General features: G+C 34.4%; 1 protein-coding gene across 1 annotated transcript in view; it reads left to right on the forward strand.

Moving 5' to 3' along the window:
• LOC114045630 (coiled-coil domain-containing protein 148-like) overlaps positions 1–27,154 on the forward strand; it is a 194,003-nt gene that overhangs the window by 32,738 nt on the left and 134,111 nt on the right. The window contains exons 8-9 of the mRNA XM_027865705.1: positions 24,089–24,227; positions 26,129–26,335. Coding sequence (XP_027721506.1) covers positions 24,089–24,227; positions 26,129–26,335 — 346 coding nt within the window. The remainder of the gene's footprint in view (positions 1–24,088; positions 24,228–26,128; positions 26,336–27,154) is intronic.

The raw sequence follows: 27,154 nt of genomic DNA on the forward strand, positions 1-27,154 counted from the left end.
AAGAAGAAGAAGAAGAAGAAGAAGAAGAAGAAGAAGAAGAAGAAGAAAGAAGAAGAAGAAGAAGAAGAAGAAGGAGAAGAAGAAGAAAATAGCTAGTGTTTTTATAGCACTTTATGCTATATAGCAAAGTTCTTTAGGTATGTTATCTCATTCTGTCATAAGCAAAATAATGGCCATGGAGAAAATGGCCGCTTCAGTGCTGACATAATGGGATTCCACAGAGCTGAGGTCCTCTACTTATTCTCCTTGGTAGGTGACATTGAACTGATTTAGGCCATTAGAACATGTATTTTGAGGCACTGCAGAGGAACAGTGAGCTGGGCACAGAATTCACCAGGAGAAAGAAAGTGGGCCAGATTACATTGAGAAAATTGTGATGTACTTTAAATGATTACAAGCTGCTTCCTGCTATAAAACCCCATTTACAACACTATTAGTATTATGTATATATCTACATATGTGCGTATGTATGTAACACTAATAATTTCATGATTTTCAATGATATAACATTAGAAGACTATTAGCATTATATATACATAATGCAAATGTAGATATAGATATACATATACCTGTATAAATATGCCTAAGTGTGGCCTTGGCCATGCTACTCAAACTCCATTTCAGCTTAAACTGCACTGAATTTAAACTGCACTGAGGGTACTGGATTTTGAATGAGGAAGACCTGAGTTCAAATCCTGCCTTAGACACTTACTAACTGTAAAAGCCTGGGCAAGTCAAACAATCTTTCTGAGCCATAGTTTTTCACATGCAAACAAAAGGATGATAATACCATTTGCCTTCACTTCACAGAAACCTGGTATATAAAGCACTTTTCTAACCTGAAAGGGCCATGTAACTATCAGCAGTTTGAACTGCACTAAGACTTGGGATACCCTGTATGTATGCATATAACAATAATAGTCATCTGACATATGTATACATATATATAAATGCACAGCTTAAAGTTTTAAACTATTAATAGATTAAAACTACACCAAGACTGGGGATACCCTGAATATACATATGTATATATGAATAATGGTGTAGCAGTGCTATGTGGTTGTGAATCATAACATTACTAGTGTTATACATATGTATATTTGTGTTTATATGTGTATACATATCACTAATGAATTTCTAACAATGCTATATGTTGTAAATAACAAAATATTATTGTAACTTGTAACTCATAACTGAAGCTCTAGGCTCACAAGGATCAGGTTCAGTCTTTAGGGCTTCTCAATCATCATATTCTTTTTGCTTTGAAAAGAGAATTTAGCTCATGTCTAAGGGTCCTTAGCTTCTGTGTAAGCCTTCAGGCTAACAAAACATTGAATATAGGTCAGGTTTTATTTAATCTTATAAATATCACAAAGGACCTCATCCAACAGACAGTAAAACTTTCCCTCTCCAGGGGCCCTCCGCAGTCCCCTAGATTTACGGTTCTAGTCCAGATGGTTCTCTCTCCATGTGGGAAAAATTTCATGGTTGCTAAGGGTGTTTAAACCACCTCATCTCTGGTAGGTTCTATGTTGTTGTTTAGTCTTTTCAGTCATGTCTGACTCTTGATGACCCCTTTGTGGTTTTCTTGGCAAAGATATTAGAGTGATTTGCCATTTCCTTGCCCAGCTCAATTTATAGATTAGGAACTGAGACAAACAAGGTTAAGTGATTTGCCCAAGGTCACACAGCTAGTAAGTATCAGAGGCCAGATTTGAACTCAGGTCTTCCTGAGGCCTTCCTAGGCCCAACATTATCCACTGGGCCTCCCAGCTGCCCCTATCTTCCCTCAGGACCTCACAGTCCCCAGGGACAGGGAAGTGAGAGGTCTGTATTTCTCATCCACAACATGATTGCCCCAAGCACTGATCCATCTTCTACTTCATTTCTCCACCTGGACACTTCTCTCTTTTTCCTCAGGGTGACCTCTATGGAGTTTCTGGTATCATCTCCAAGGCCTGTCTCAAGAGAATCATGGTTCTCTGGAACTATATTTGTGTGTCTCTGCATGTAGCTTCTGCATATCATCTCTCTGCATATGATCTTTCTGCTTATCCTCCCTTCCAAAGGCCAAACCCACGGGCCAGCTCAAGTTTATGAATTTGATCAGGCATGAGAAATCAGATCATTGGTCTTCATTGCTGTTTTAATTCTGAAGCAAGGAACCTATGTCAACAGGCCCAGAACAAAAGGCCAAGTCCATGAGACAGCAAGGACACACCTTGTCAAGGAGTTCACATCTTGGCAGAGGGGAGAAAGGGCTTACTGCTTCTGTGTTATACAATTATCACCAAATGACAAAATTATCAGTGTCCACAGGTACTTGGAAGATATACCATCACATAACAAATTATAATTTGTATGTAGGAGGAAGCATAAAATAACTTGAAAAGGAAGTGAGTTGATAAGTAGAAGAAACAAAGGATAATAGATGGATAGCCTTAATGTTTTATTAATATCCATGAAATACCAAAAGATCTAGAGCAGCACTCTTAACCTTGGACTTGTACATTTGGGTTTTTAAAAATATTCTGGTAACTATTTCAAATAACTGGTTTCCTTTGTAATCCTTTGTAATTTATGTTACGCATTTAAGACCATTATTCCGAGGAAGGGTTCAAATGTAGAACTAGGAAAGAGAAGTGTCATGGAATTCAAGGAAGGAGGTAAGTAGTTAAATGTCAAAAATTGCTGAAAGGTCATGGAGACTAGGATTGAGAAAAGGTCATCAGATTTTGTGATGAAGAGGTCACTGGCAACCTTTAAGAAAGCTGTTTCAGTAGAGTGGGGCTATGGAAAGCTAGATTGCAAGGGACTCTATCCACTACTCTTTATAGAAGTTTAGCAGTGAAAACAATTGATATGGGATGACAATTTAAGGGGATCAAAGGATCAAGAGAAGTTTTTCTTTTTTTTTTATTATTATATTTTTAATGCCAGGTGAGACCTGAGCTTTTTTTGTAGATAGGAAAGATGCCAGTAGATTGGAATAGACTGCCCATTTACCTAGAAGGACCATTATCTGGTGCACCAATGCCAGATTGCCAGAGGGGTTTATAACACACCAAAAGATCTAGAACCTTGATTTGTAGGAAGGCCTACAAGCATGTTGAGTTTTATGGAGCATTTTGGGAAAGACATGGATAAGAAAGACAGCACAAGAAGGCATGGATGGATTATGATCTGCTTTAATAGAGAAAGTACCTAAGTTATCATGGATTCATTAAAATAAGTGTTATGCATCTAATCAGAAAATCATAGAATCTCAGAGAAGTGATCTTAGAGGCCATCTAATCTAGCCAGCACCTGAGCTGTAAACTCCCTCTACAAAATATCTTTCACATGATCTTCCAACTTTTGCTGAAGTTCTTTAGTGAGGATGAATACATTACCTCTGAGGACAGCCCATTCCACTTTTGGATAGCTCTAATTGTTAACAAGCGTTTCCCTATGGCAAGTCAAAATTTATCTTAGCATAGTTTCTACTCATTGCTCCTAGTCCTGCCCTCTGAGGCCTACCAGAACAAGTTCAATCCCTGTTTCACATGACAGCTTTTCAAATATTTAGACAGCTATCACATTCCCTGTAAGTCTTCTCTCCTCCAGGTTAAAGATCCCTAATTCCTTCAATATAATATGGAATTAACCGGGGGCTCTTTTCCATCCTAGCTGTCCTCCTCTGGACACTCTCTAGTTTATCAATGTCCTTCCTAACATGTAGCACCCAGAAGTGAATACAATACTCCACATGTGGTTAACAAGGGCATATTACAGTGAAACTATCACTGTCCTTAAAAACAAATATAAATAGTCACTAGGTAAGTTCTCTGAGTAAAAGCTGATGCTCACTGTCTTAAAATTTAAGTGAACAGTTGGATTAATTTCTATGCATCATTAAAAGCACTGCTTAATCATATGCAATCTTTTTTTTCTGTTCTTTGTACAGGAAAATCTTCACGTTTGTTGATTGTCAAGTTGCAATAAAACGTTGTTGAAAATAAAATGCTTGAGTAGATGTCATAAGTATCATAGGTAGTTATGATGGTTTTGATAAGAACCATTAAAAATTAAGATTGGAGTGGTAGTAAAGCAGGCAGTAAGGAAGAAGGTGCTGAGGAGCAGTACTCTTCCTAACCTAACACCTTAGCAAATGTCATTGCCTTCCGTTGAGACAATTTATCTCATTTGTAAAGAGCTTCTCATCTCCATTACTCCACACATCAAACACTCTTTGCATTTTAACTCTTATTTTAGTCTCTAAAAATGAAGTTGGCAGTTCTTGACAAGGCTAATCCATCTATTTGTGTCTTTGATGCCATTTCCTTTGAATTTCTTAAGAAACTCGCCCCGGTATTCCCTTCCCTCCACTCCTTATCTTCTAGATAAATGGGCAATCTTTCCCAATCTATTGGCCTTTTTCTTGCTATCTATAAAAAAATCTCAGGTCTCATCTGGCCTTAAAAAAAACAACAACTTCTGTTGCTCCTTTGATCCCCTCATATTATCATCCCTTATCTATCACTTTCACTGTTAAACTCCTAGTAAGAGTAGTCTATAGTCTGACCTTTTCTCAGTCCTCAGTCCTCAGTCTCTGCAAACTCTCAGCAACTTTTGACATTTAAACTAATCATCCCTTGACTTCAATGGCACTTCTATGTCCTGATTCTCTACCTGTCTGGCTACTCCTTATTAGTCACTGTTGGGACTAATCACCAATTTTCCATCCCTTAAGTGTAGGCATATCCCCCAAGGTTCTGTCCTGGGTCATTTTCTCTCTAATTATCTTCCTCAGTGATACTTGCTTCTGTGGGTTCACTTATAATTCTCATGTTTATGTATCTAGCAGTATTCTCTCTGATGAATTCTAGTCCCACTTTTCCAGTTGTCTGCTGGACATCTCCTGCTCAATGTCCCATTTGCAATTCAAACTCAACAAGTCTAAAAAGGAATTCATTTTCTTCTTTCCTAAACCTGCCTCTGCTCCATATGTCCTTATATTGGTGGATAGTGTCACCATTCTTCTGGTCACTTCAGTTCATAATTTAGGAGTAATCTTTGGTTCCTTCCTGTCTCTTGTCCCTCATATCCCATAAATTGCTAAGAATTTTCCCTCCACAACCTATCTCAAATGTATCCCCTTCCACTCTCTTTTCACACAGTAACCAATTTAATTAAGGCCCTCGAGACCTCTTGCCTGCACTACTGCCTTAGCCTCCTAATTGGTGTTTCTAATTCCTGCCTCTCCCTTTTCTAATTTATCTCTACCCAAATGCCAAAATGCTCTTCTTAAGACATAGACCTAACCATGTCATCATCCTAATGAAAAGCTTACAGTGGCTCCCCACTATTTCTTAGGGGTAACTAGGAGGTCTACTGGAGAGAGCACTGCGCCTGGAGTCAGCAAGACTCATCTTACTGAGTTCAAATCCAGCCCCAGATTCTTAGTTGTGTGACCCTGGGCAAGTCACTTAACCCTGTTTGCCTCAGTTTCTTCATCTGTAAAATGAATTAGAGAAGGAAATGGCAAACCACTCTGGTATCTTTGCACACAGTAAATGTCTAAAGCCAAATGTGAACTCAGGTCTTCCTGATCCCAGGCTGTCCCTCTATACACTGCACCACCTAGCTGCCTGTGCCCGTGGTTTGCTTTGTATATACAGTTATCCTTTTCACATTGCAACTTTCCCTATTGTAGTTTCAGTATATTGTGGATTAGCAGAAGAAATTAAATTGGATTTTTTGGGACTTTTGTAGAAGCCGTAGATGACATGCAAAGGCCAGCAGATGACACAGAAAAAGTTTAGAAACTCAGAAATGCATAAAATATATGTATTGTATAATATCAACATATTTTATCTTTTAATACCATAGTAATTTATTATTAACATTTTATCTTTTAATACCATAATAATTCAGACTTCTTCTCTGGTATGAAGGGAGGGCCAAAAAATTTTACTCAGATTTTCCAGATGGGGCTGGGGGTTAGGGGTGGCACTGCACCCACCTCCACTATGTAAAAGGGATAACTGAATGTGTTTGTATGTTGTCTCCCCGATTAGATTGTGAGCTCCTTGAGGGCAGGGACTATCCTTTGTCTCTTTTTGTATTCTCGGTGCTTAGCACAGTTCCTGGTGCATAGCAGAAGTTTAAATAAATATTTATTGAAGTGAGTTGAACTCAATGGTATCCCCTTCTTTGCATTTTTATAGTCTGTCCCCTCTGCCTAGAATGCACTTGCTCCTCATCTCTACCTTTAAGAACCTTTATCTTCTGTCAAAATCTAGTCAAAAACACAAACTGTGTCAGTTTCAAAGTATAATGTTTAAGATGAGGTATTAAAAGAAGATAATTAAGATAGGATAATTGACAGACATCCTATCACTGCTTTAGAGGATTAGGGATATGTTATGTTATCCGGGTTAAAGAAATACAAGTCAAACGTAATCTGGATACCAGTGTTTAAAGCAACATCACTTAATTGTTTTCTGCCAGAGAGAAGTGCCAACTGACCTCACAACTTTTTAGACAAGATACTAGCATATTAGTATATAAATGAGAAGGAAACAAAGACCTTTCACTCACCTTCACATAATCATTTTCCCCTTCAATTTTGAATGGCTATAATTATTAGAAGATTTCCCCTTAAAATGAGTCCAAAGCTGTCTCCATGTAACATCAACTATCAATTCACTAACCACAACATAAATATCATGATACATTGCCAAAAAACAAAAAAACAAAAACAAAAATTCTAAAACACAATATATTTGAAAAATATCATCTTGTAAAGACATGTTTTGTAACTTGTTTCCTAGTCCATAAAAACAGGGAAAATAAGACTAAATACTTATTTGTACTGGTATGAAGAATAATTTAATTACCAATTATTGGAGCTTTTGAAATTTTAACTGCCACAAAAATATGTAGTAATGCTACCATAGTCCTATTACAAGTACTCATTAAAAAATTATAAACAAATAACTAGGAGAAGAAAGACTTTTCCCCTAGTGGTTCAAAATAATTTTGGGGATTTTAACCAAACATATCCAATTTTATGTTCTGTCTGGCAAATAATATGTTATCTGTGTTATTAATATTAATCATAATATTTGATATTACTCTTCAAAACATTAGAGTACTACAAGTTAACAGGGCTTTGAGAAACCTATCTTCTTTGCACAACTGATTTGATATCTAAAACAGATATTATAATTCTTCACATGTCAGGATTTGACAACCTTCCTCATGGAAAATGTGTTCCCTAAACATTTACTCTAGTCTTTGCTTAGCTACAAATCTTCTATTATTTTGCTAACAAATCCTGTCTGTATTATTCAGTAAAAAGACCTGACATATGCCAATTGTTCTATACACTAAACCCATCAGGCAGCTGTATTTCAGTTTTCTCCACTCTGATTTAGTCAAACTTAATCTTATTTCATACCCACTGAAGAATGAAAAACAAAAACAAAAACAAAAACAAAAAACCCTCTCATGAATAACTCTGACCTCTCCCACCCTATAATGTTCTCAGGTGCCAGACTCTTTGGGTCTTCAAAACGTCGGCTGGTGTACTAAAGTGCTATTAAATTTCTAACCAGCTGAAACAATTGCACTGAGGTGTTAATGTTGCAATTAACAGTAGGTTTTTGAACTAGAAACCTAGAGCTAATGTGCTTAGATTCATCTGTCAAAATTCATCTGCTAAAACATCTTATAGAAGTAACATGCAAACTTAGGATTCAGTATTACTAGTAGATGATATATAGCAATTTATAAACACTTGTGAATTTGAGCTCTATTTTCCTTCTGTTTATGTTCACTGCTTATATCAAATCAAAATGATCCTTTCAGTATTTCACAAGGATTTACTTGGTACATCTGTTTCTTAAATAAGGAATCAGTATTTCTCTTTCTCCTGATACTCAATCCTCAAGCCATTTAAAAAAAAAAAGAAATGTTTAGAAGAAAGATGCAATATAAATTTAAGAAAAAATGAAACTTGAGTGCTAAAATAATCTTTTATTAGTTAATAAATCTTTGTAAAAAATGAGAACCAAGCACATTTCAATGTTATTGTGACTATGGCAAGGAGAAGATCCAACTGAATGTTATATGTCTAAGACTTGAATAGAAAGTCACTCTAAATCTGGATATAGTATGTCTGCAAAGAGACAAATAAAAGCCTGATATTGTTAGGAAGTTTTCCTAACAATTAAAATTATGCCAAAATTGGGCTTCCTTAGGAGACAGTGAGTGGATTCCCACTTACTGTAGGCTTTTACTTGAATACTGAATGGCCGCTTAACAAGTATGTTGTATATAAAGTTCTTGTTCAGACTATGAGTTGGATGAAATGACCTCTCGACTCCCATCCAATTCTCAAATCGCCTCTGAGGCACCACCCAACACTGATTCTGAGATTATTGTATTTAATCTTCATAATGATTTCATGAGGTAAGTAACAAAATTGTCTTCCAATTTTTCAAATGAAGAAACTGAATGAGGCTCAGGGAATTTGAAGTGTCTCTTCTTAGGTCAAACAGTTTGTTAGAGGAAGACCTGTCTTCTGACTCCACTACTCTTTTATAACCATACTGTGCAAATAAGAGAGCCTATTCAACAGAATATTCAGCTATTAATTGAGAATTTTGATACCATTACACAATGTCAGGCAGCTAGGTGGTGTAGGGGATGAAGTGCTATACTCTTGGAGTCAAGAAGACCTGAATTTGAATCCTCCCTCAGACATTTATTAGCTGTGTAACCCTGGAAAAGTCACTTAGCCTCTCTCAGCCTCAGTTTCTTAATTTGTAAAATGGGGATAATACATCATCTACATTATAGGATTAACATGAGGATTAAATGAGATAATATATGTAAAATGTTTTACAAACCTCATAGCACAATATAAAGGATAGCTATTAGTATTGGGTCTTCAATCATAAAAAGTTAAATTTTTAAAAAATGTGTGAGGAGTCCTACAAAAATTTGTGATTCCCCAACCCCTTCAGTATTCCATTATAACAAATATAATTTAGTATTTCTTTAGGAAACATAGCAAATCTATAGTAGTTTGAATTATTGCAGAATTTAGCGCTTATCAAATCAGGGAATATGAAAACCTCGAAGCAATTAGACATTTTTCATGGATTTAGTTATTTTAAGGAGCAGGTACTAGTGAGAGACAAAAAAAGAGAAAATGACCCCCAAACAGGTACACAGATATCAATGGGGAACTTTAACAGCTACTCATATCTCTGACAAATGCCAGCTCTATAGTCATAGTCAAAGAACATATTATCTATATAGGTATTGGAGGGTATCTTAATTGTAGGTAGGATTTTTCTCTATGCTCTTTAGGAATGTTCTGATGAAGGAGTGTGTAGGACAGCTGCACAGACTTGTGACCTGGGTTGGGCAACTGATAGTTTATGTACATGAGACACTGAATGTGACTATTGGAATATCTAAGGATCTGCAGCTGTTCTGGGGTGCCCCTCACACCCAGACTGAAGACTCCATGCTCATAGCTGGCCAAAACGAGAAATGGAGAACCAGAGACAGCACATGTCCAAACCCTGAAGCCTTTACACAACAGTTTAGTCAGTATTCTTAAGAAAAACATGCCACTACCCAGTAATTAAAGTTCCACTGTTTTAACTTGCTGTGACCCCCCAAGCAGCCAGTAGTAGCCTTTTCTCCTTTCCCTTTATCTTCTATTCAACAAGCAGCAACAGTAATACATATTGTACAAGCATTTGTTTATTTCATCACTACCAGGATACAAGAGAATAAACAGCCACCTTACTGTCTCTGATCCTGGCTTTCACTCCTTTCATCTTGTTATTTACAACAGACCCTATTCTTTTCTTTAGAGCAGGAGAACAATCAAATTTATTATGAAAACAATGTCTAAAGCCGTTTAAAAAATTCACCTTGCTGTAATTTAAAATCTATTAGGTATCTATAAAAAATAGTAGCTAACAGTAAGACACTGAATTTGAGTGTGTGTGTGTTTTTTTTTTTTAATCCTTGTAACGTCCAATTATAGCAACAACAGCAAAGTCTATAGCACTTTGATCACCAAAGTACAATCTGCCCTTGTTTCCATCTTCTGAACAATTTTTTTGGAGGTCTTAAGTCATTTGCTGAATTCCCATAGATTCATTTGATCTCTTTAAATATCTACCCTTTTTTTTCCTCTTCAGCAGAATTGTTTCTCTTTGTGTTTTTAGAATTTCATTCTTGAGAGCTTGTCCATCCCGGCCTTACTTCTCTTGTTGAATCTTAGTCCATGGGTTGCTTGCCTTTTTGCTGAACTCTTTAAAATCGATTCTCTTCAAATTTAATTTGCATGCCACATTATTCTCAAATCTTTGCCTTCCTCTGTTACAAACTCTAAGTTGGAATGTTCACTTTTTTCAAGGTTCCTATTACTTCCACCTCAGCAACTAGTTCCTCTTTAATGCTGAGACTCAGTTCTAGAATATAATTTTTCTTGTTTGTTCTTCTACCTATTTTAAAACTGTTATTGAGGCAAATCAAGAAGTTATTAACTGTTTTGATTTTGGCAGAGAGAGAATTAAAACAAATGTTTAGATAATTGAAATCTCCCATCACTACTGCATCTTGCCTAGTAAGCTTGTTTTCTGTTCCCTACCCTTCTCATCAATTTCCTCTTTCTGACTAGGTAATTTGTAATTGTTATATAGTTATCTATATGACAATATTGGTTCTCTTTCTGACTCCACTGACCTTTCACCCAAATGCCCTTTACCATGATTTCCCCTTTGAAACCTCGATTTCCTCACATGAACGTATCTTAACACCATTAATATTCTATATCTATCTCTTCCCCCTGCCCCACCTTTTTTTTTTAACCTATCCCATTGCTTTTGAATGAAGTATACCCTTCTAGAACTACATTCCTGTTGTGGTGATATCTATAATATCAGATTTTTTCCCCCTTGTGAATAGTGAATCACTAGTGAATAGGCATTCACATTGTAAAAAATGGTACTCATTGGGTCTACTACAAGTAGAACTACTTTGTATATTACTCTGTGCCAGGAACTATGCTAGGTGCTATATCACTGTTATCTCATTAGATCTTTGTATGACAATCTCAAGTTTAGCTTGCTTGTTATTAGTATTTTGTAGATATGTTTATAGATATCGGAGGCCGTGGGCTCAGAATGGCTTCTCTCTTGGATTTTGTCTCTTGTAAACTGTATGTCTCACCCATGACTTTTCTTACATTTTAGCTGCTCTTTGTATCCTTCTTGGTTGATATAATGGACATAGGCAATTTTCTACCTTTCCCCTTTCCTTTCCTGATAAAACTGGAGAAAATCATAAAACTGTGCTAACTGGGTCTAACTGGATTTATGTTATCTAATTTTAAGTAGGAACCCACTGCAGCAAGACAGGTCTTTTACAACTCCTTAATTGATTAGATAGAGGAGGAAATGGCAAACCACTCCAGTATCTTGCCAAGAAAACCCCCAATGAACAACAAATTGATTGGATATCTCACTCCCCATGTTGGCTTTTCCAAAACTTTTTTCTCATGGACCTCCCTCCTTCAATCCCCTAGCTTAATACTTGACTTCATACTTCACTGAAAAAAAAAATCAAATGTTTTAGCTGAAGCTCCCTTCCTTTTCAACTCACCTTTTTTTTTCTTTTTCTTTTTCTGGCTAGGCAAAGGGGTTAAGTGACTTGCCCAGGGTCACACAGGTAGTAAATGTCAATTGTCTGAGTCTGAATTTGAACTCAGGTCCTCTTGCCTCCAAGGCCAGTTCTCTATCCACCATGCCACCTAGCTGCCCCCTCAACCCACCTTAATCAGACACCTTCGCCCACCATATCTTTTATCTTGGATGAAGAAGTGGCTTTTCTTTTTGCTAAGGCCAGTCACTCTCTATATATCTTCGATCCAATACTTTCCTGTCTTCTCCGGAGATTCTTCCAACTATCTACTATTCAGTTTCTCCTTACCTACTGGCCTCTCTGCTGCCTACAAATGTACTCATGGCTTTTATTTTAACAACCCTCACTTGATATGCCCATCCCTGATATGTGTTTCCTATATCTCTTTTCCCCTTTTCAGCTAAACTGATCGAAAAAGCTATCTATACTAATTGCCTTCACTTTCCTTCTCTCACATACTTGTGGATATTCTGCAATATGCTTCTGACCTCATTGAATTGCCCTCTCCAAAGATACCGGTCATTTCTTCATTGTCAGATCTAATGACATTTTTAAAAAATACTTATCCTTCTGATCTCTCTGCATTATTTGACATTGTTTATCACCTTTTCCTCCTACATATACTCTCCTCTCTAGGTTTTCACATTGCTCTCTCCTCCTACCTGAATCTTCCTTCTTATTCTCCTTTGCTAGATCTTCATGTAAGATCTTTTGCTCTCAATTCCAATGTCTTTCTGCTGTATCACACTCTCTCACTGCTTTGTATTATAGTTATTTGTGTACTTGTCTTATTTTACCATTAGAATGTAAATTCCTTGAAGACCTAAACCATGACTCATTTGTCTTTGTGTTCCCACCAGTCCCTGTCCACAATGCTATACATTGAGTATGAATTCAACATGGATTTGTTGAATTGAATTGAGATATAATGTCCTAGCATTGATGGGGCTGAATGCTTGCCTATAGAGTTAGGCATGCTGATTTGGAGGCAATTTAAAGCTATAAATACTCTGAAAGTAATAATATCTTGTATATTTATGCATCATTATCTTTAAATATACTTTTTGGTTTTTATTCTCCATGTAACGGAAAAATGACTTAGAATTTGCATAATCATGGTCATTGGAAAGAGTTGTTGGGAAATGGGGCTTCTAAAGTCAACAAGGGAGACAAAAGAGGATTTGATCATCATTTGTAGCACATTTGTTTTGAAATGTGCAATTGAATGAATGTTATGCTATATCATGAGTTTAAATTGTTTTAATGTTGTCACTAAAATGGCATCTAATTAATACATGCAAGTAATATATAAAAATTCCCTGAGTGCCATAAAGTTCTCCTGTTCCTGCTGTTACATTTATTTATAGCAATATGTGGTGCTTAATGTTCTTTGATTTTAAAAACATTTTATAGACATTTGCCACTTGCACTTTCTCTTTGGGGAAAGCACTAATTTTACACCTCAATTTAATATGGCAGATTGTCAAAGCATTCAGAAGTAAATATCAAAGTTGTTCTCTGTTTACCAGAGGATTTAAGCTATTCTTGAAAATTTATGGGCAAACATGCTTGTAGCTGAATGATATAATTTAAAAGGAGAAACTTGTTGTTCTTAGCCTAATATATGCCATCTTTTTTTTCTTCACAGTTTGTAATCAAATAGTGTGTGAATTCAAACTGTCTCTAAACCTATGTGATTATAGAAACAGTTGTAAAGAATTAATGAGGACATGGACTTCAGTTCTATCCTTCCTTGTCTATTTTATATGGGGAAGTGGAACATTTGGACATAGAGAGACAGGATGACTCTTCCATCAAAATGTATCCACATTAACACAGATGAGGACAGACTATTTGATAGCACGTTGGTAAAATATTATTCTCTTAAACATTTTGCCCTGAAAGAGTAGAGGGTGATTTCAAACCTACAGGGGCTCAGATACACCTTTCTTCACATTTACCTACTTCTCTAAAATACTATATATTCAGAAGTTTTTGCTTGTCTGTCTATGCATACAAAACTGATTTGGACGGGTGCCAAAAGACTTTGTGAATTCAATAAGTGGTAATTTGTCACATATCCTTCTTCCATAACTGCATATTTTGGCATTTGGGGGGCAGAAATGCTAATACCTATGATGCAAAGGAATAGAGTCCTTTTTACTCCTCCTTTAGAAAACTTTTCAGCTCTTCATTTCTCTTCTCCAATTGCTGGTCCACAGAATATAGGGCCCCATAGTGGCAGTTCAGGGAAAAGCATTCCCTCTTGCTGAGGGACATAAAAATGCTACTGTCCTGCTACTTATCAGGAAAATGATATGCTTCATAAAAACTAGGGCACCTTGTAAGAGGACAGTGAAATTCCCTTTAGTATCATGGAATGTATTAATTTGCCTCCAATTATAAAAATGTTTTTGAGGATAATAGAAGGGTAATAACCAAAGGTCTTTGCTGCATTGGAATTGTTCTATAGACAAAGAAGTAATAATATATTTCTGTCTTGAATTAAATATATTTGTTTCTAATGACGTTTCCTTGTATTTGGATTTGCTTGTCCCAATTAATTAAATTTGCAGTTATTTTTGTTAAAATTGCAATGCAAACAAAACAGAACATGACCCTGGAGTGTAGCAAGAGCACTGGCTTGGAATCTGGGAGACTTAGGTTCTAATCCTGACTCTGACATTGTAGTGTGTTCTTTGTTAAGTTACTGTTAAGCTGTGTGACATTGAGAATTACAGAATAACAGAGTTTTAGAAATGGAAAAGCACCTTGGACATTTTTAAGTTCCCTCATTGGTAAATGGGGATAGTACTTGTACAATGTATTTTATATGGTCATTTTGAAGGGAGTACTTTGTAGACCTTAAAGCACTATATACATGGGTGAAGACTTTTTTTATGTTTCTTCACATCATATAGCTTATTTCCATATGCAACAGGAATCTGTACTATAACATAACCAACAAATGGTCATCTAGCCTCTGTTTGAAGATTTCCCATGAAGGGAACCCAATACCTCTCAAGGTAGCCCATTCTATTTCTGCACAATTCTAATTATTAACAAGTTTTTCCTGACATTAAGGCAAAATTTGCATCTTTGCAACTTATATCTGTTGCTCCTGATTCCATATTCTGAGGTTAAGCAGAATGTTTCATCTCAGATGGAGCCAAGATGGTGGAGAAAAGGGAGGGACTCTCCTGAGTTCTCCCCAAAATGCCTCCAAACAACTTTAAAAAAATGCCCTCAAACAAATTCTGGGGCGGCAAAACCCACAAAAAGATGAGGTGAAATAATTTTCCAGCCCAAGACAACTTACAAAGTCAGCAGGAAAGGTCTGTTGCACAAGGGTGAGAGTGGAGTACAGACTAGCACAGGCCAAGCCCCAGCAAATCAGAAGGCCTTGGAGGTGACTCAATCAGTGGTGACAGTGGCAATTTCTAGACTTCTCAGCCCAAAGACAATAAGGGGCTCAAACAACTGAAAAGAAGGAGCTTATAGGAGATCCTTTGCTGGCACTGAGGGCAGCACTTGGTTGCATTGTTCATACTTGGATCTGGGTTTCAGTCCCTCGGTGAGGAGAAGCACTCATGCACCAGAACTTATAGCTGCAGGGAATCTGGGACCCTGGTCACAGTTCCAGGTCATTCACAGACCAGAGCTCAGACCAGAACAGAAGTAAACACACCTCTCCCTAGATCATACCACCTTGGAAGAACCAAAAACTTATAGGTTCCCAGAATCATCTCTGAAAACAGTTACACAAAAAACCTGAAGGTTGGGACAGTGCCCTCTATACTCTGGAAGCAGAACCTCACTTTAGCATAGAGTTAAAAAGTCAAGAAATAGCCTGGAAAATGAGCAAACAATAGAAAAAGATCCTGACTATAGAAAGTTACTATGATCACAGGGAAGATCAAAACACAAATTCAGAAGAAGAAAACAAAGTCAAAACTGCTACATCCAAAGCCTCAAAGGAAAATATGAATTAGTCTCAGGGCATGAAAGAATTCAAAAAATGTTTTTGAAATCAAATAATAGAGGTAGAAGAAAAATTGGGAAAAGAAATGAGAGTGATGCAAGAAAATCATGAAAAAAGAGTCAACAGCTTGGTAAAGGAGGCAAAAAAAAATACTGAAGAAAATAACACTCTAAAAAACAGAATAGGCCAAATGGTAAAAGAGGCACAAAAATCCAATGAAGAGAAGAGTGCCTTGAAAAGCAGAATCGACCAAATGGAAAAAGAGGTACAAAAATTCACTGAAGAAGAGAACTTCCTAAAAAGCAGAAATGGCCAAATGGAAAAGGAGGTACAAAAGTTCACTGAAAAAAAATTCCTTAAAAATTAGAATTGAGCAAGTGGAAGCTAATGATTTTATGGGACATCAAGAAACAACCGAATAAAATCAAAAGAATGAAAAAATAGAAGAAAATGTGAAATATCTCATTGGAAAAACAACTGACCTGGAAAATAGATCCAGGAGAGATAATTTAGAATTCTTGGATTGCCTAAAAACCACAATCATAACTAGAGCCTAGGTGTCATCTTTGAAGAAATTATCAATGAAAACTATTAACATACTTGATTATACCAATAACAAAAGTTTAAAAAATTATGATTATATCAATAAATACAGGAAAAGCTCTTGATATAGTACAACACTCATCTCCATGGGAAACACTTGAAAACACAGGTATAAATTATAAATGGATTTTTCCTTAAATTGATAAAAAGCATTTATCTTAAACCATCAGCAAGCATTATTTGTAATGGGGATAAGCTAGAAGCCTTCTCAGTAAGATAAGGCATGAAACAAGAATGCCCAATGTTACCAATATTATTCAATATTGTATTAGAAATCTTATCAATAGCAATAAGAGAAGAAAAGCAATGGACTCAGAATAGGGAATGAGATAATAAGACTATCTCTTTTTGCAGATGATATGATGATATACTTGGAAAACCCCAAAGACTCAAATAAAAAGTTAGTTGAAACAATGGATAATTTTAGCAAAGTAGCAGGATATAAAGCAAATCCACACAAATCATTAGCATTCCTATATATTACAAACACAACCCTGCAGGAAGAGATAGTAAGAGATATCCCATTTAAAATAACTTAATGGTATAAAATACCTCAGAGTACATGTGCCAAAACAAACCCAGGAACTATATAAACAAAATTATAAAAAAACTTTTTATACAAATAAAATCAGATTTAAATAATTAGAGAAATATTAATTGTTCATGTGTAGACAGGGCCAATATAATAAAAGTGACAATTTAATCTAAATTACTTTATATATTCAATGTCATCCTAATTAAATTACCAAAACTTTTTTTTTTTTTACTGAATTAGAAAAAAATAATAACTAAATTCATTTGGAATAACAAAAAATCATATCAATATCAAAGGAACTAATAAAAAATGTAAAGGAAGGTGGTTTAGCAGTACCAGATCTTAAACTATATTATAAGGCAGTAATTTCAAAACAATCTGGTATTGGGCAAGAAATGGAAAAGTAGATCAATGGAAGAGTAGACATACAATTTAGAGCAGCAAATAAATATAGTAACCTTGCATGACAAGTGTAAAGACTTAAGTGTTTTGGATAAGAAGTCATTATTTGGTAAAAAAAAAATGTTGGGAAAACTGGAAAGCCATATAGCATAAATTGGGTATAGATGAATATATTAAACCATTTACCAAGATAAGGACAAAGGGGTGCATGACCTAGGTATGAAGAGAGATATTACAAGAAAATCTGGAGAACATGGAACATATTACCTATCAGTTACTTATGGATAGGTGAACAATTTATTAATAAACAAAAGATAGAGTGAGGTATAAAATGGATAATTTAGATTACATTAAATTAAAAGGTTTTTGCACACAAAAAAACTAACATAGCCAAGATCAAAAGAAAAGCAGAAAATTGGGGGGAAATTTTTATAGACAATTTTTCAGATAAAAGTCTCATATCTCAAATATATAAAGAATACAAGTCATTTCTGGCTGAACAAATTGTGTTATATTAATATAATGGAAGACTATTGTTCTATAAGAAATGATGAGCAGGTGGACTTCAGAAAAACCTGGAAAGACTTACATGAACTGATGCTGAGTGAAGTGAGCAGAACCAGGAGAACATTTTACATAGTAAAAGCAACATCGTAAAATAACTAACTTTGATAGACATACCTCCTCTTAGCAATGCAAGGATTTAAGACCACTCCAAAAGACTCATGCTGGAAAATGCTATCCACATCCAGAAAAAGAACCATGTTGTCTGAATGCAGACCTGAATTTCTCTCTCTCTCTTTTTGTTTTTGTTTTTGTTTCTTCTTTCTCATGGTTCCTCCCATTGATTCTAATTCTTCCTTACAACATGACTAATGTGAAAATATGATTAATATGAATGTTTATGTAGAGCCTATATCAGATTGCATACCATCTTGGAGTGGGGGGAGGGGAGGGAGAGAGAGAAAATTTGGAATTCAAATCTTATGGAAGTGAATGTTGAAAACTAAAAATAAATAATTGAAAGAATACAAGTCATTCCCCAATTGTTAAATGGTTAAAAGATATGAACAGACAGTTTTCAGATGAAGAAATCCAGACAATTTATAGTCATATGAGAAATGCTGTAAATCATTATTGAGTAGAGAAATGCAAATTGAAACAAACTTGAAATATCATTTTACACTTAACAGACTGGCTGAAATGATTGAAGAGGAAAATAACAAATGTTGGAGGGGATGTGCAAAAATTGGGACACTAATTCACTGTTGGCGGAACTGTGAAATGATCCAACCATTTTGGAGAGCAATCTGAAATTACGCCCAAAGAGTTATTAAACTGCCTATACTTTTGACCCAACAATACCATTACTATGTCTATTTCCAAAGATGATTAGGGAAAAAGGAAAAGAACCTATATATGTTCTAAAGTGTTTCTAGCAGTTCTCTTTGTGATGGCAAGGAACTGGTTATTGTGGGTATGTCTGTCAATTGGGGAATGGCTGAACAAATTATGGCATATGATTGTGATGAAATACTACTGTACTGTAAAAAATAATGAGCCTGTTGATTTTAGAAAAACATAGATAGACTCACACTAAATAATGAAGAGTGAAATAAGCAGAAACACAGGAACATTGTATTCAGTACCAGCAATATTATTTTAAGAACAACTTTGAGTGAATAAGCAATTCTGACCATTATAAATACCCAATTTAATTACAAAGGATATAAGAAGGAAGATGCTATGTGCCTCCAGAGAAAGAACTGATAAATAGAAGTATGTATAGAATGATTTACATATGTGTGTGTGTGTCTAATGGTAGTAGTCATCTCTAGGGTGGGGGAAGGGGAGAAAAAAGAAATTTACATGATAACTTTATTATATATTTTAAAAGAATGGCAAATTATTCATTTGCAGTTTTGCAGCTTCATGTGCAATCATCTTTTTTTTTTACTACATTATAGAAATGCTTGTTTTATTTCATAAATTAAAAATAATATAAAGAAAATAAAAAAAGAAAATGTTATCCATCTCTGGAGAATGAAATGATAGTCTGAATATAGATCAAAGCATACTTTTTCTTTACTTTTTTATTTTTCTTGTTTTTTTGTCTGTGTTTTCTTTCACAAAATGACTAACATGGAAATATGTTTTGCAAGACTGCACATGTATAACCTATATCAAATTGCTTGCCTTCTCAATGAGAGGGGAGGGAAGTGAGGGAGAAAATTTGGAACTCAAAAATTGAAAAAAAAAACAAATGTTAAAATTGTTTTTACATGTAATTGGGGAAACAATAAAATATTTTTTTAAAAAGAATGTTTCATCTGTATTCCATGTGACAGCCTTTCAAGTTTTTGAAAACAACTATCATGTCCCACATATGTCGTCCTTTCTGCAGGTCAAACATCCCCAATTCCTTCAACCACTTCTCCTGTGACATTGAATCAAGACCCTTTAGCATCCTAGTTGCTCTCTTCTGTTTGCTTGCCAGATTTCAATATCACTCTTAAACCGTGGCACTCCAAATGACTGGTCTGAATTCAGCCATTCAGCCAATTCCAAATTCATGTAATTCTATAACTAAATAGTCCATGTCTTTCTCTATTTTCCACAGGAGTTGAATCAATCAATCAAATATTTTTAAGTGCTTATCAGCTGCTTTGCTGAAGTCTAGACAAACTTTATCTATAGTAATGTCCAGAATGAGTAGGCTAGTAATAATACTAAAAAAAATGCAATAAAGCAAAAGCAGTTTCCAGATCTTATTTCCACAGAGTTTGCTTCATGGATAATGGGCTCAGGGGGCCAGACTAGTGGTTGGGGGGGTAACTGCTTCTCCCAGGGTTCTTGTGCTTATCTGCCTATTGTGGCAGAGGTCTGGTCTTCCTCTACTGATTTTTTACCATATACTTTCTGTAAGGATTCCCCCATCTTGTTCCTCGATTTTCAATATATTGCCTTCTAAATATATGTCATTACTCTATCCTCATCTCTTTTAACTATCTTGTTACCACCATGCACCATGAAAATGGCTTCCTATGTGGTTGTTTTTTCTGAGTTAATGAATTCACGGAAGGTTTAAATGCAATTTTTTTCCTTAGGGAACCAAAATTAACAGTATTGATCATCCTTTATACTGTCAACATCTCTCCAATCATTCAAGGTCAAGTAGAGAAAAGAACAAAGTAAATGTATAATTTTAGGCTCAATTTTAATGGCATAATTTAAAATGGAGGACAGCCTAATTATCTATTGCCCTTACCATCTGACTATATAACCTAACACTTACTATCATTCTGTAAAGATATTGTCAGCTTTTTCTCATCAGTTAGACATAGTCTAGTATCTTTCATATCTGCATTTGACACATTGTCTTCCAAGTTCTAACATTTATTTAGTCAATTAATTATAGTTTTTTTTTTAAAAAAAAGGTCACTTAATGTAGAAAAGAAAGAAAGGAAAACAAAGTTAATTACTTTGTGGGTTCTCAATTTCATTTTTAAAAATTAATTTTAAGAAATTAATTTTAAAAAGTTTTATTGATACCTCTTAAAAAAATCACATTATTTCAAGTTATGTCCCCTCTCTTCTCTGAGCTTTGCTTTGTGACAAAGAAGAATAGTTAATAAAACCAATATAAACAACCACCATTATTGGTAATGTATGCAACCTTCCACAGCCATGATTTCCTTACCTCTCCAATGAAATGAGGGTGGTGAATTTCTTCATCTCTTCTTCAGCAAAAGGATTAGTCATTAAAAATTCACAGTATTTGGCTTCAGTTTTCATTTAATACTTTAAAAGTCATTGTATATGTTGTTTACCTGATTTTTCTTGCTTCACTCCATTTCTATTCATATGAGTCCTCCCATGTTTTCTGAATTCCTTCTCTTCATCATTTACTATTGCACAATAATATTTCATTATGTTCACATGATACAATTAATTATTTCCTATTTAGTGGACACTGCCTTTGATGGATTTAGAAGCCAGTATGAGCTGACTCCACAACTGTGATGTAAGATGATAGAATTCACCTCTTTCCCAAACTACTTTGCAGTTTTCTCAGCATTTCTTATTGAACAGATGATCTTTGTGTAAGAATTCCAGTTCTTAGGTACCACTAAAAGTGCTCCTAAGATTATTTTGGTTGATATAGGGCCTTACCTTTGTGCTTTTGATCTCCTTGGTGTATAAACCTGTTAGTGGAATATCTGGGTCAAAAAGTATAAATACCTTAGTGACTTTTCTTGCATAATTTGAAATTGTTTTCCAGAATCATTAGAACATATCATAGCTATATTGATGGTATATTCATGTGCCTGTCTTCCTGCATTCCCTCCAGTGTTGACTGTTTTTGTCACCTTTGTAAATTTGTTTAGTATAAGGTGAAACCTAAGATTTGCTTTAATTTGCATTTCTCTTGTTAGGAGTGATTTGAACAAATCTTTTATATGACTGTTACTATACTGAAACTCTTCTTTTGAGAACTGTATGTTCATACCTCTTATCTATTGGGGAATGGCTCTTGTTTTTATATATTTATGTTATTTCTTTATACATCTTTCATATCCTCGTGTTAAAGATAATAGATACAAAATTTTTGCAATTAATAGTTCCCCTTCTAATCCAACTGCATTGATTTTACTCATGAAAACAAATTTACATTTCATGTAATCAAAATTATTTATTTTTTTCTTTTATTAGACACTCTTTCTCTTGTTTGGTTAAGAATTCTCCCCTTAGCAATAGTTGTGAAAAATATGTCCTGATATTTTTTTCTGATTTTTTTTTCATCATGTGAGCTTTTATATTTAGGCTGTATATCCTTTTGGAACTTATTGTGCTGTACAGGATGTGCTGGTAAATGTTTAACAATTGGCTCTGAAAAAAAGTACACATAACACACTTTTAAATTTAATCTGCATTAGTGACATCTTCCCCATCACTTTAAGTCTAATCAATTAACAAAATAATAAATCAAACCCTGATTTGTTGCATTTACCAGTTTCTGAGGTGTAAATGCTTATAATAAAAATTTAACCTTCAGTTATCAGGAGCCAGTTCAAGCTGGCTCTCGTACATACTTGGTGGTTTTGTTGTAAAATGCTGATATTGACCTACTTGCCAAAATGCTTTCTAGTTCTTCCAGAATTTTTTTTTGAATAAGGGATCCTTCCCCAAGTAATTTGTATTCTTGGACTTATCAACCTTTTGGATGTTAAGTTAATTTGTTTCTGATTCTTGTTTATCTGGTTTATTCTGCACATTTATGTGTCTATTTTTTAATAAGTACCAAAATGTTTTCATGATTACTTCATTGTAATATAGTTTGAGGTCTAGAATTTATATTCCCTTTTCGGTATTACTTTTTTCCGTTATTTTTATGGAGATAATAGTTTTTTTCTTTACATAAATGTATTTTGCTATCATTTTGCATTGTTCTACAAAGTATCCTTTGATAGTTTCATTGGCAAATCATTAAATCTATAAATTAATTTAAGAAATATCATAACTTTTGTTGTTTGGCATGACCCAAACATAAGTGATGAATTGATTATTTTTATTTCTGTAAAAAATGTTTAATTGTATTTATATGTTTTGAGTGCATCTTGGCAGATTGGCTTCCATATATTTTATTCATTTGGTAGTTATTTTGATGGTATTTCTTTTTCTTTCATTTCTTTATGATTTTATTATTGCTATATGAAATGCTGATGATATTTGTGAATTTATTTTGTTTCCTGATACATTATAGTAGCTATTAGTTATTCCAATTAGTTTCTTTGCCATTTTTTCTAATTTTAATTTTTTAAATTAAAGATTTATTTGCTTTCCCTATATCCTTCCCCTTTCATTGAAAAAATATTCTTGTCAGAAATATGCAAAGTAAAGCAAAACACATCCCCATATTGGCCATATAAAAAAAAATCTGTGTCCTATTTTGCATCTCTGTCAGTCTGTGATCATTGATCTCTTGGAATCGTGGTGGGTCATTGCATTGATCAGAGTTTTTAAGTCTTTCATAGTTGTCTGTCTTTGAAATATTGTTATTATTATTGTATCATTTTTTCTGCTTGTTTTGCTTATTTCACTTTGCAACAATTCATATGTAGCTTCTTAGGTTTCTCTGAAACCATCCTTTTCATCATTTCTTATGGTACAATGATGTTCCATTGTATTCTCATAAAACAACTTGTTCAGTCATTCCCCAGTTGATGAACATCACTTTAATTTCCACTTCTTTGCCACTCCAAAAAGGAATTGCTATAAATACTTTTGTAGATATGACTTTTTTCCTCTTTATTTTATCTTTTGGGGGTATAGGCCTGCCCATGGTATTACTGTGGTGGAGGATATGCACAATTTAGTAACTTTCTGAGTATAGTTCTATATTCCTTTCTAGAATGACTGGACCAATTCACAGTTCTACTAGTAGTGAATTAAGGTGCTTATTTTCCTGCATTCTGAGATAGAATTTTTTAAGCTTTTTATTTCCTGTTTTGTTGATTGGAGTATATTTTTGTAGGTAATTTTCCATTTCCTTTAAATTTTCAGGTTTGTTAGCATGTGAATTGTTTGTTGTAGGTTCAATTCTATTTTCTTTAAATTAATGGTCAAAACTCAGGTCATGATCAAAGTTGGGGCTGAAGCACCTCCATTTTAATTAGAATTTAGATTTATGCTACATTACAAACTTAAGTTTAATTGATTATGCTTAGTTAGAATTTATTATCCACTATAAATTGCATGAAAATTCTCAAAATTGATAAGTATATTGTTCACAGCACTGCTTAATCCAACCTTGTTAAAATGATGGACTTTGGCATTTTTATTACCTTTAGGAACTTTGAGTTGAATGAAGAAGATCAATGGATTTACCAGGCAATTGTAGATCAGTATCCAAAAGATATTCAGGGAAGAAGAACTTTGTATTTGGATATGTTACAGAAGTATTTGCCTCACAAATCTAGGCATGATCTGGTGAGTGCTATTTTGAGTACTAAGAAGTTTATTAGAAAAAATTATATATTCAACACAAAAGTCTTGTTTAAAGTGACCTTTTGGAAATAATTTAGCTCATAGGATCTAAAGAAGGTAAACATTTAAAATGATATGGCTACTATTGTACAGTCTTATCTAATCATTATTATCATTCCTGTTCTTGATGAATTATTACATCTTTATAAAGATAATTGTTTGTAAAGGACTTCATTCTTCTAGCAAAGCTACAGAATAATCCCAGCAATGATAAATTCAATGTATCTTATTTCAAGAGTACAATGGGCTTCTGCAATGGTTGTTATAGGTTTATAGATAAATTCTTTGTTATTCTGAATCTTGTTTATTGGGTTTTTATACTTAATAATGATAACTAAATATATACTTTACATTTCCTTTTTTTTAATCTTTGGACTTTTAAGCTAGGTTTCTGAAGAAAAATATTCAATTTCAGAGATTTGTTCAGAAATTTGAAGTAAAAATGGTCCAATACATTGATGTTATTTTAATTATCTACCTTATCAATCTGTCTATCTCTCTATCATCTCTCTCTGTCTCTGTTTCTCTCCTCTTTCTGTCTCTCTCTCTTTGCCTCTCTCTTTTATCACTCACCATAGAAGACTATAGTTCTTGAATGCAAGGGCCATGTATAATTTACATTTGTTTCTATACTTCCCCCAGGACTGCATCGGGCATAGCAGGTACTTCATAAATGTTCTGAATGAAAAAATTATATATTAAGGTTTGGGTTTCCAGATATAGACATATCTCTAAGGAAAACTATTAGTGCTGTGTTAATAAGAAGGAGTTAATAAATACTTGTTTTTTTAGAAAATTAAATTATGTTCTTGCTTTTCTAATTTTTGTACCTTTCTTACTATCCATGTGTGACTTCTTTTTTCCCAATAGATTAATTCATATTTACTAGTGTTTTTTTGGTTTTTGTGTTTACCTAATATTAACTATGAATTCTATTTAAGTCTTAAGTACCTTATCATTCTTTTCAGAATCATGTCTGCTTCCTTTCAAAATGTTTGGCAGGTGCTAAATAATTTGAGGTTTTGTGGATCGAAACTAACAAGTTAACAGAACAGTTGGATTTTAGTTGTCAGAATTAAAAATATAAATTCATATCAGAATGCCTCTTTTTGTGAAGCTCAATCTGTTCATTGTATACTTAGTCACCAGGAAATGAAGTATTTGTTTCAAGGCCTCTTTTCTCTTTCCTGTTTGCTCATCTACTTTTACACCTTGCTCACGTGTTAAACAAATGTCTGAAAACTCAGAGGCCCAGGCTACAATGGCAAAAGAAGTAAAGAATTGGCCTGGTTATTTAGATATTTTAAGGCAAAACTTGCTCTTGTTTAAAATGTTCAGTCAGAGAGCTACTAAACTGGGATTATCTTGCTTTTTGAAAATGTGAATGATACTCTCAAGTCTCCATCTTTCATTTGGAGAGCGCAGAACTGCTCTGATAAGTGCTTATAATTCTGATGTATTATAAAAACTGACTAAATTTAAGGAAATGTGATGATTTGTCCTGATATAAAGGCTATGATTTTTCTCTTTATTTTTTCATTGGTGCTTTTTGTATAAATTTCACAGTCATTTCCCAATATTATCCATTTCCCTCCCTCCTTCACCCAGTGATCCCCTATTGTAACAAAGAAAAAGGTTTAGGCATTTGCTGTCCCCATTAGAACAACTAACTATATTGGACATAAAAGACTGATTGTTAAACAAAAATTGTTTTCTGCTCTGAAGAAAATCTTTATATTTTCTTTGACTTTTCTTATCAATATAATTTAAGCAATAATGACTTGTCAAATGTAACATACTTTTCGTAATTATAAAATGTTAATATTCAGGGACTTCCTTTTTAGGTTACACATGAGAAATACTGGAGCCAATATTGTTTAACCAGGGATCAAAGAAGAATTTTCTTATTAAATTGGGCTAAGGATAAGAAAGATTTTATACAAAAAGCCATAACAACTGTTGCAGAAGCATGTACTGCTTATGAAATGGAGACCGTATTGGCCCAAGACAGAAAAAAGCAACTGGAACTCTGTGCTGTTCTGAAAGAGAAGGTAGGACATTTTATAGAAGATGACTTCTGTCTAAGTGGTTCTTTGAATAGCTACTTTCTTTTCTTTGTTTCAAACCAACCATAAAACTCACTTCTCTAGGATGCCTCTAAGAACAAATAGCAGTGGAAATGTGGGAAGATCTAGATATTAATCAATTATTGAAATTCCCCTAATATTAATCAATCACTGGAATTCAGGAATCCACTGAAATCAGTCATGATGGTCCCAGAGTGTAATGTAATTTGGAGGCACTTATAGAAAGGCATAGAAACAAGCAGGTAAACATCCCTGGCTTTGGAGGATCAAGACCTCCAGCTGATAAATATAGGAAATCCTCACTTTTGTCATGAGTTCCTCAAATTATACATTTTTCAAATGTGTTGTGGTTCATAGATTATTGAAAACCATATAAATACATTTTCTGACCGACTGGCCACCAGAGGAGAGGGGGGCTTTACTACTTAATAATGGTACTGAAGATGTCCACAGGTAATATTGCATGCTCCTCTCCCTCTGGTATTATCCTAGAGGAAATCTTTGTGGTGGTCATCATTTCAGCAGTTTTGGTGAGATTTACTTCACTAATCAAAGCAGCAAAATCTGGTTACAGGTAATTTTGTCTCTTCCATTTTAACCATAGAGGCTGAAAAAGGCTTAGTGTCATTTTTCAAAGCATCTACTTTGGGGATTTCCCCTCTTCTAGCTAACAGTATAATAGATATTATATATTATATCATAGAATCAAAAGACAAGAGATTTAACCAGGTTTATTTGAGTTATTTGTCATCCCTTATGGTACAATAATTTTCCATTACATTC

This window comes from Vombatus ursinus, unplaced genomic scaffold, assembly GCF_900497805.2.
Source record: "Vombatus ursinus unplaced genomic scaffold, bare-nosed wombat genome assembly UNPS02014779.1, whole genome shotgun sequence".
NCBI classification, from domain to species: Eukaryota; Metazoa; Chordata; class Mammalia; order Diprotodontia; family Vombatidae; genus Vombatus; species Vombatus ursinus.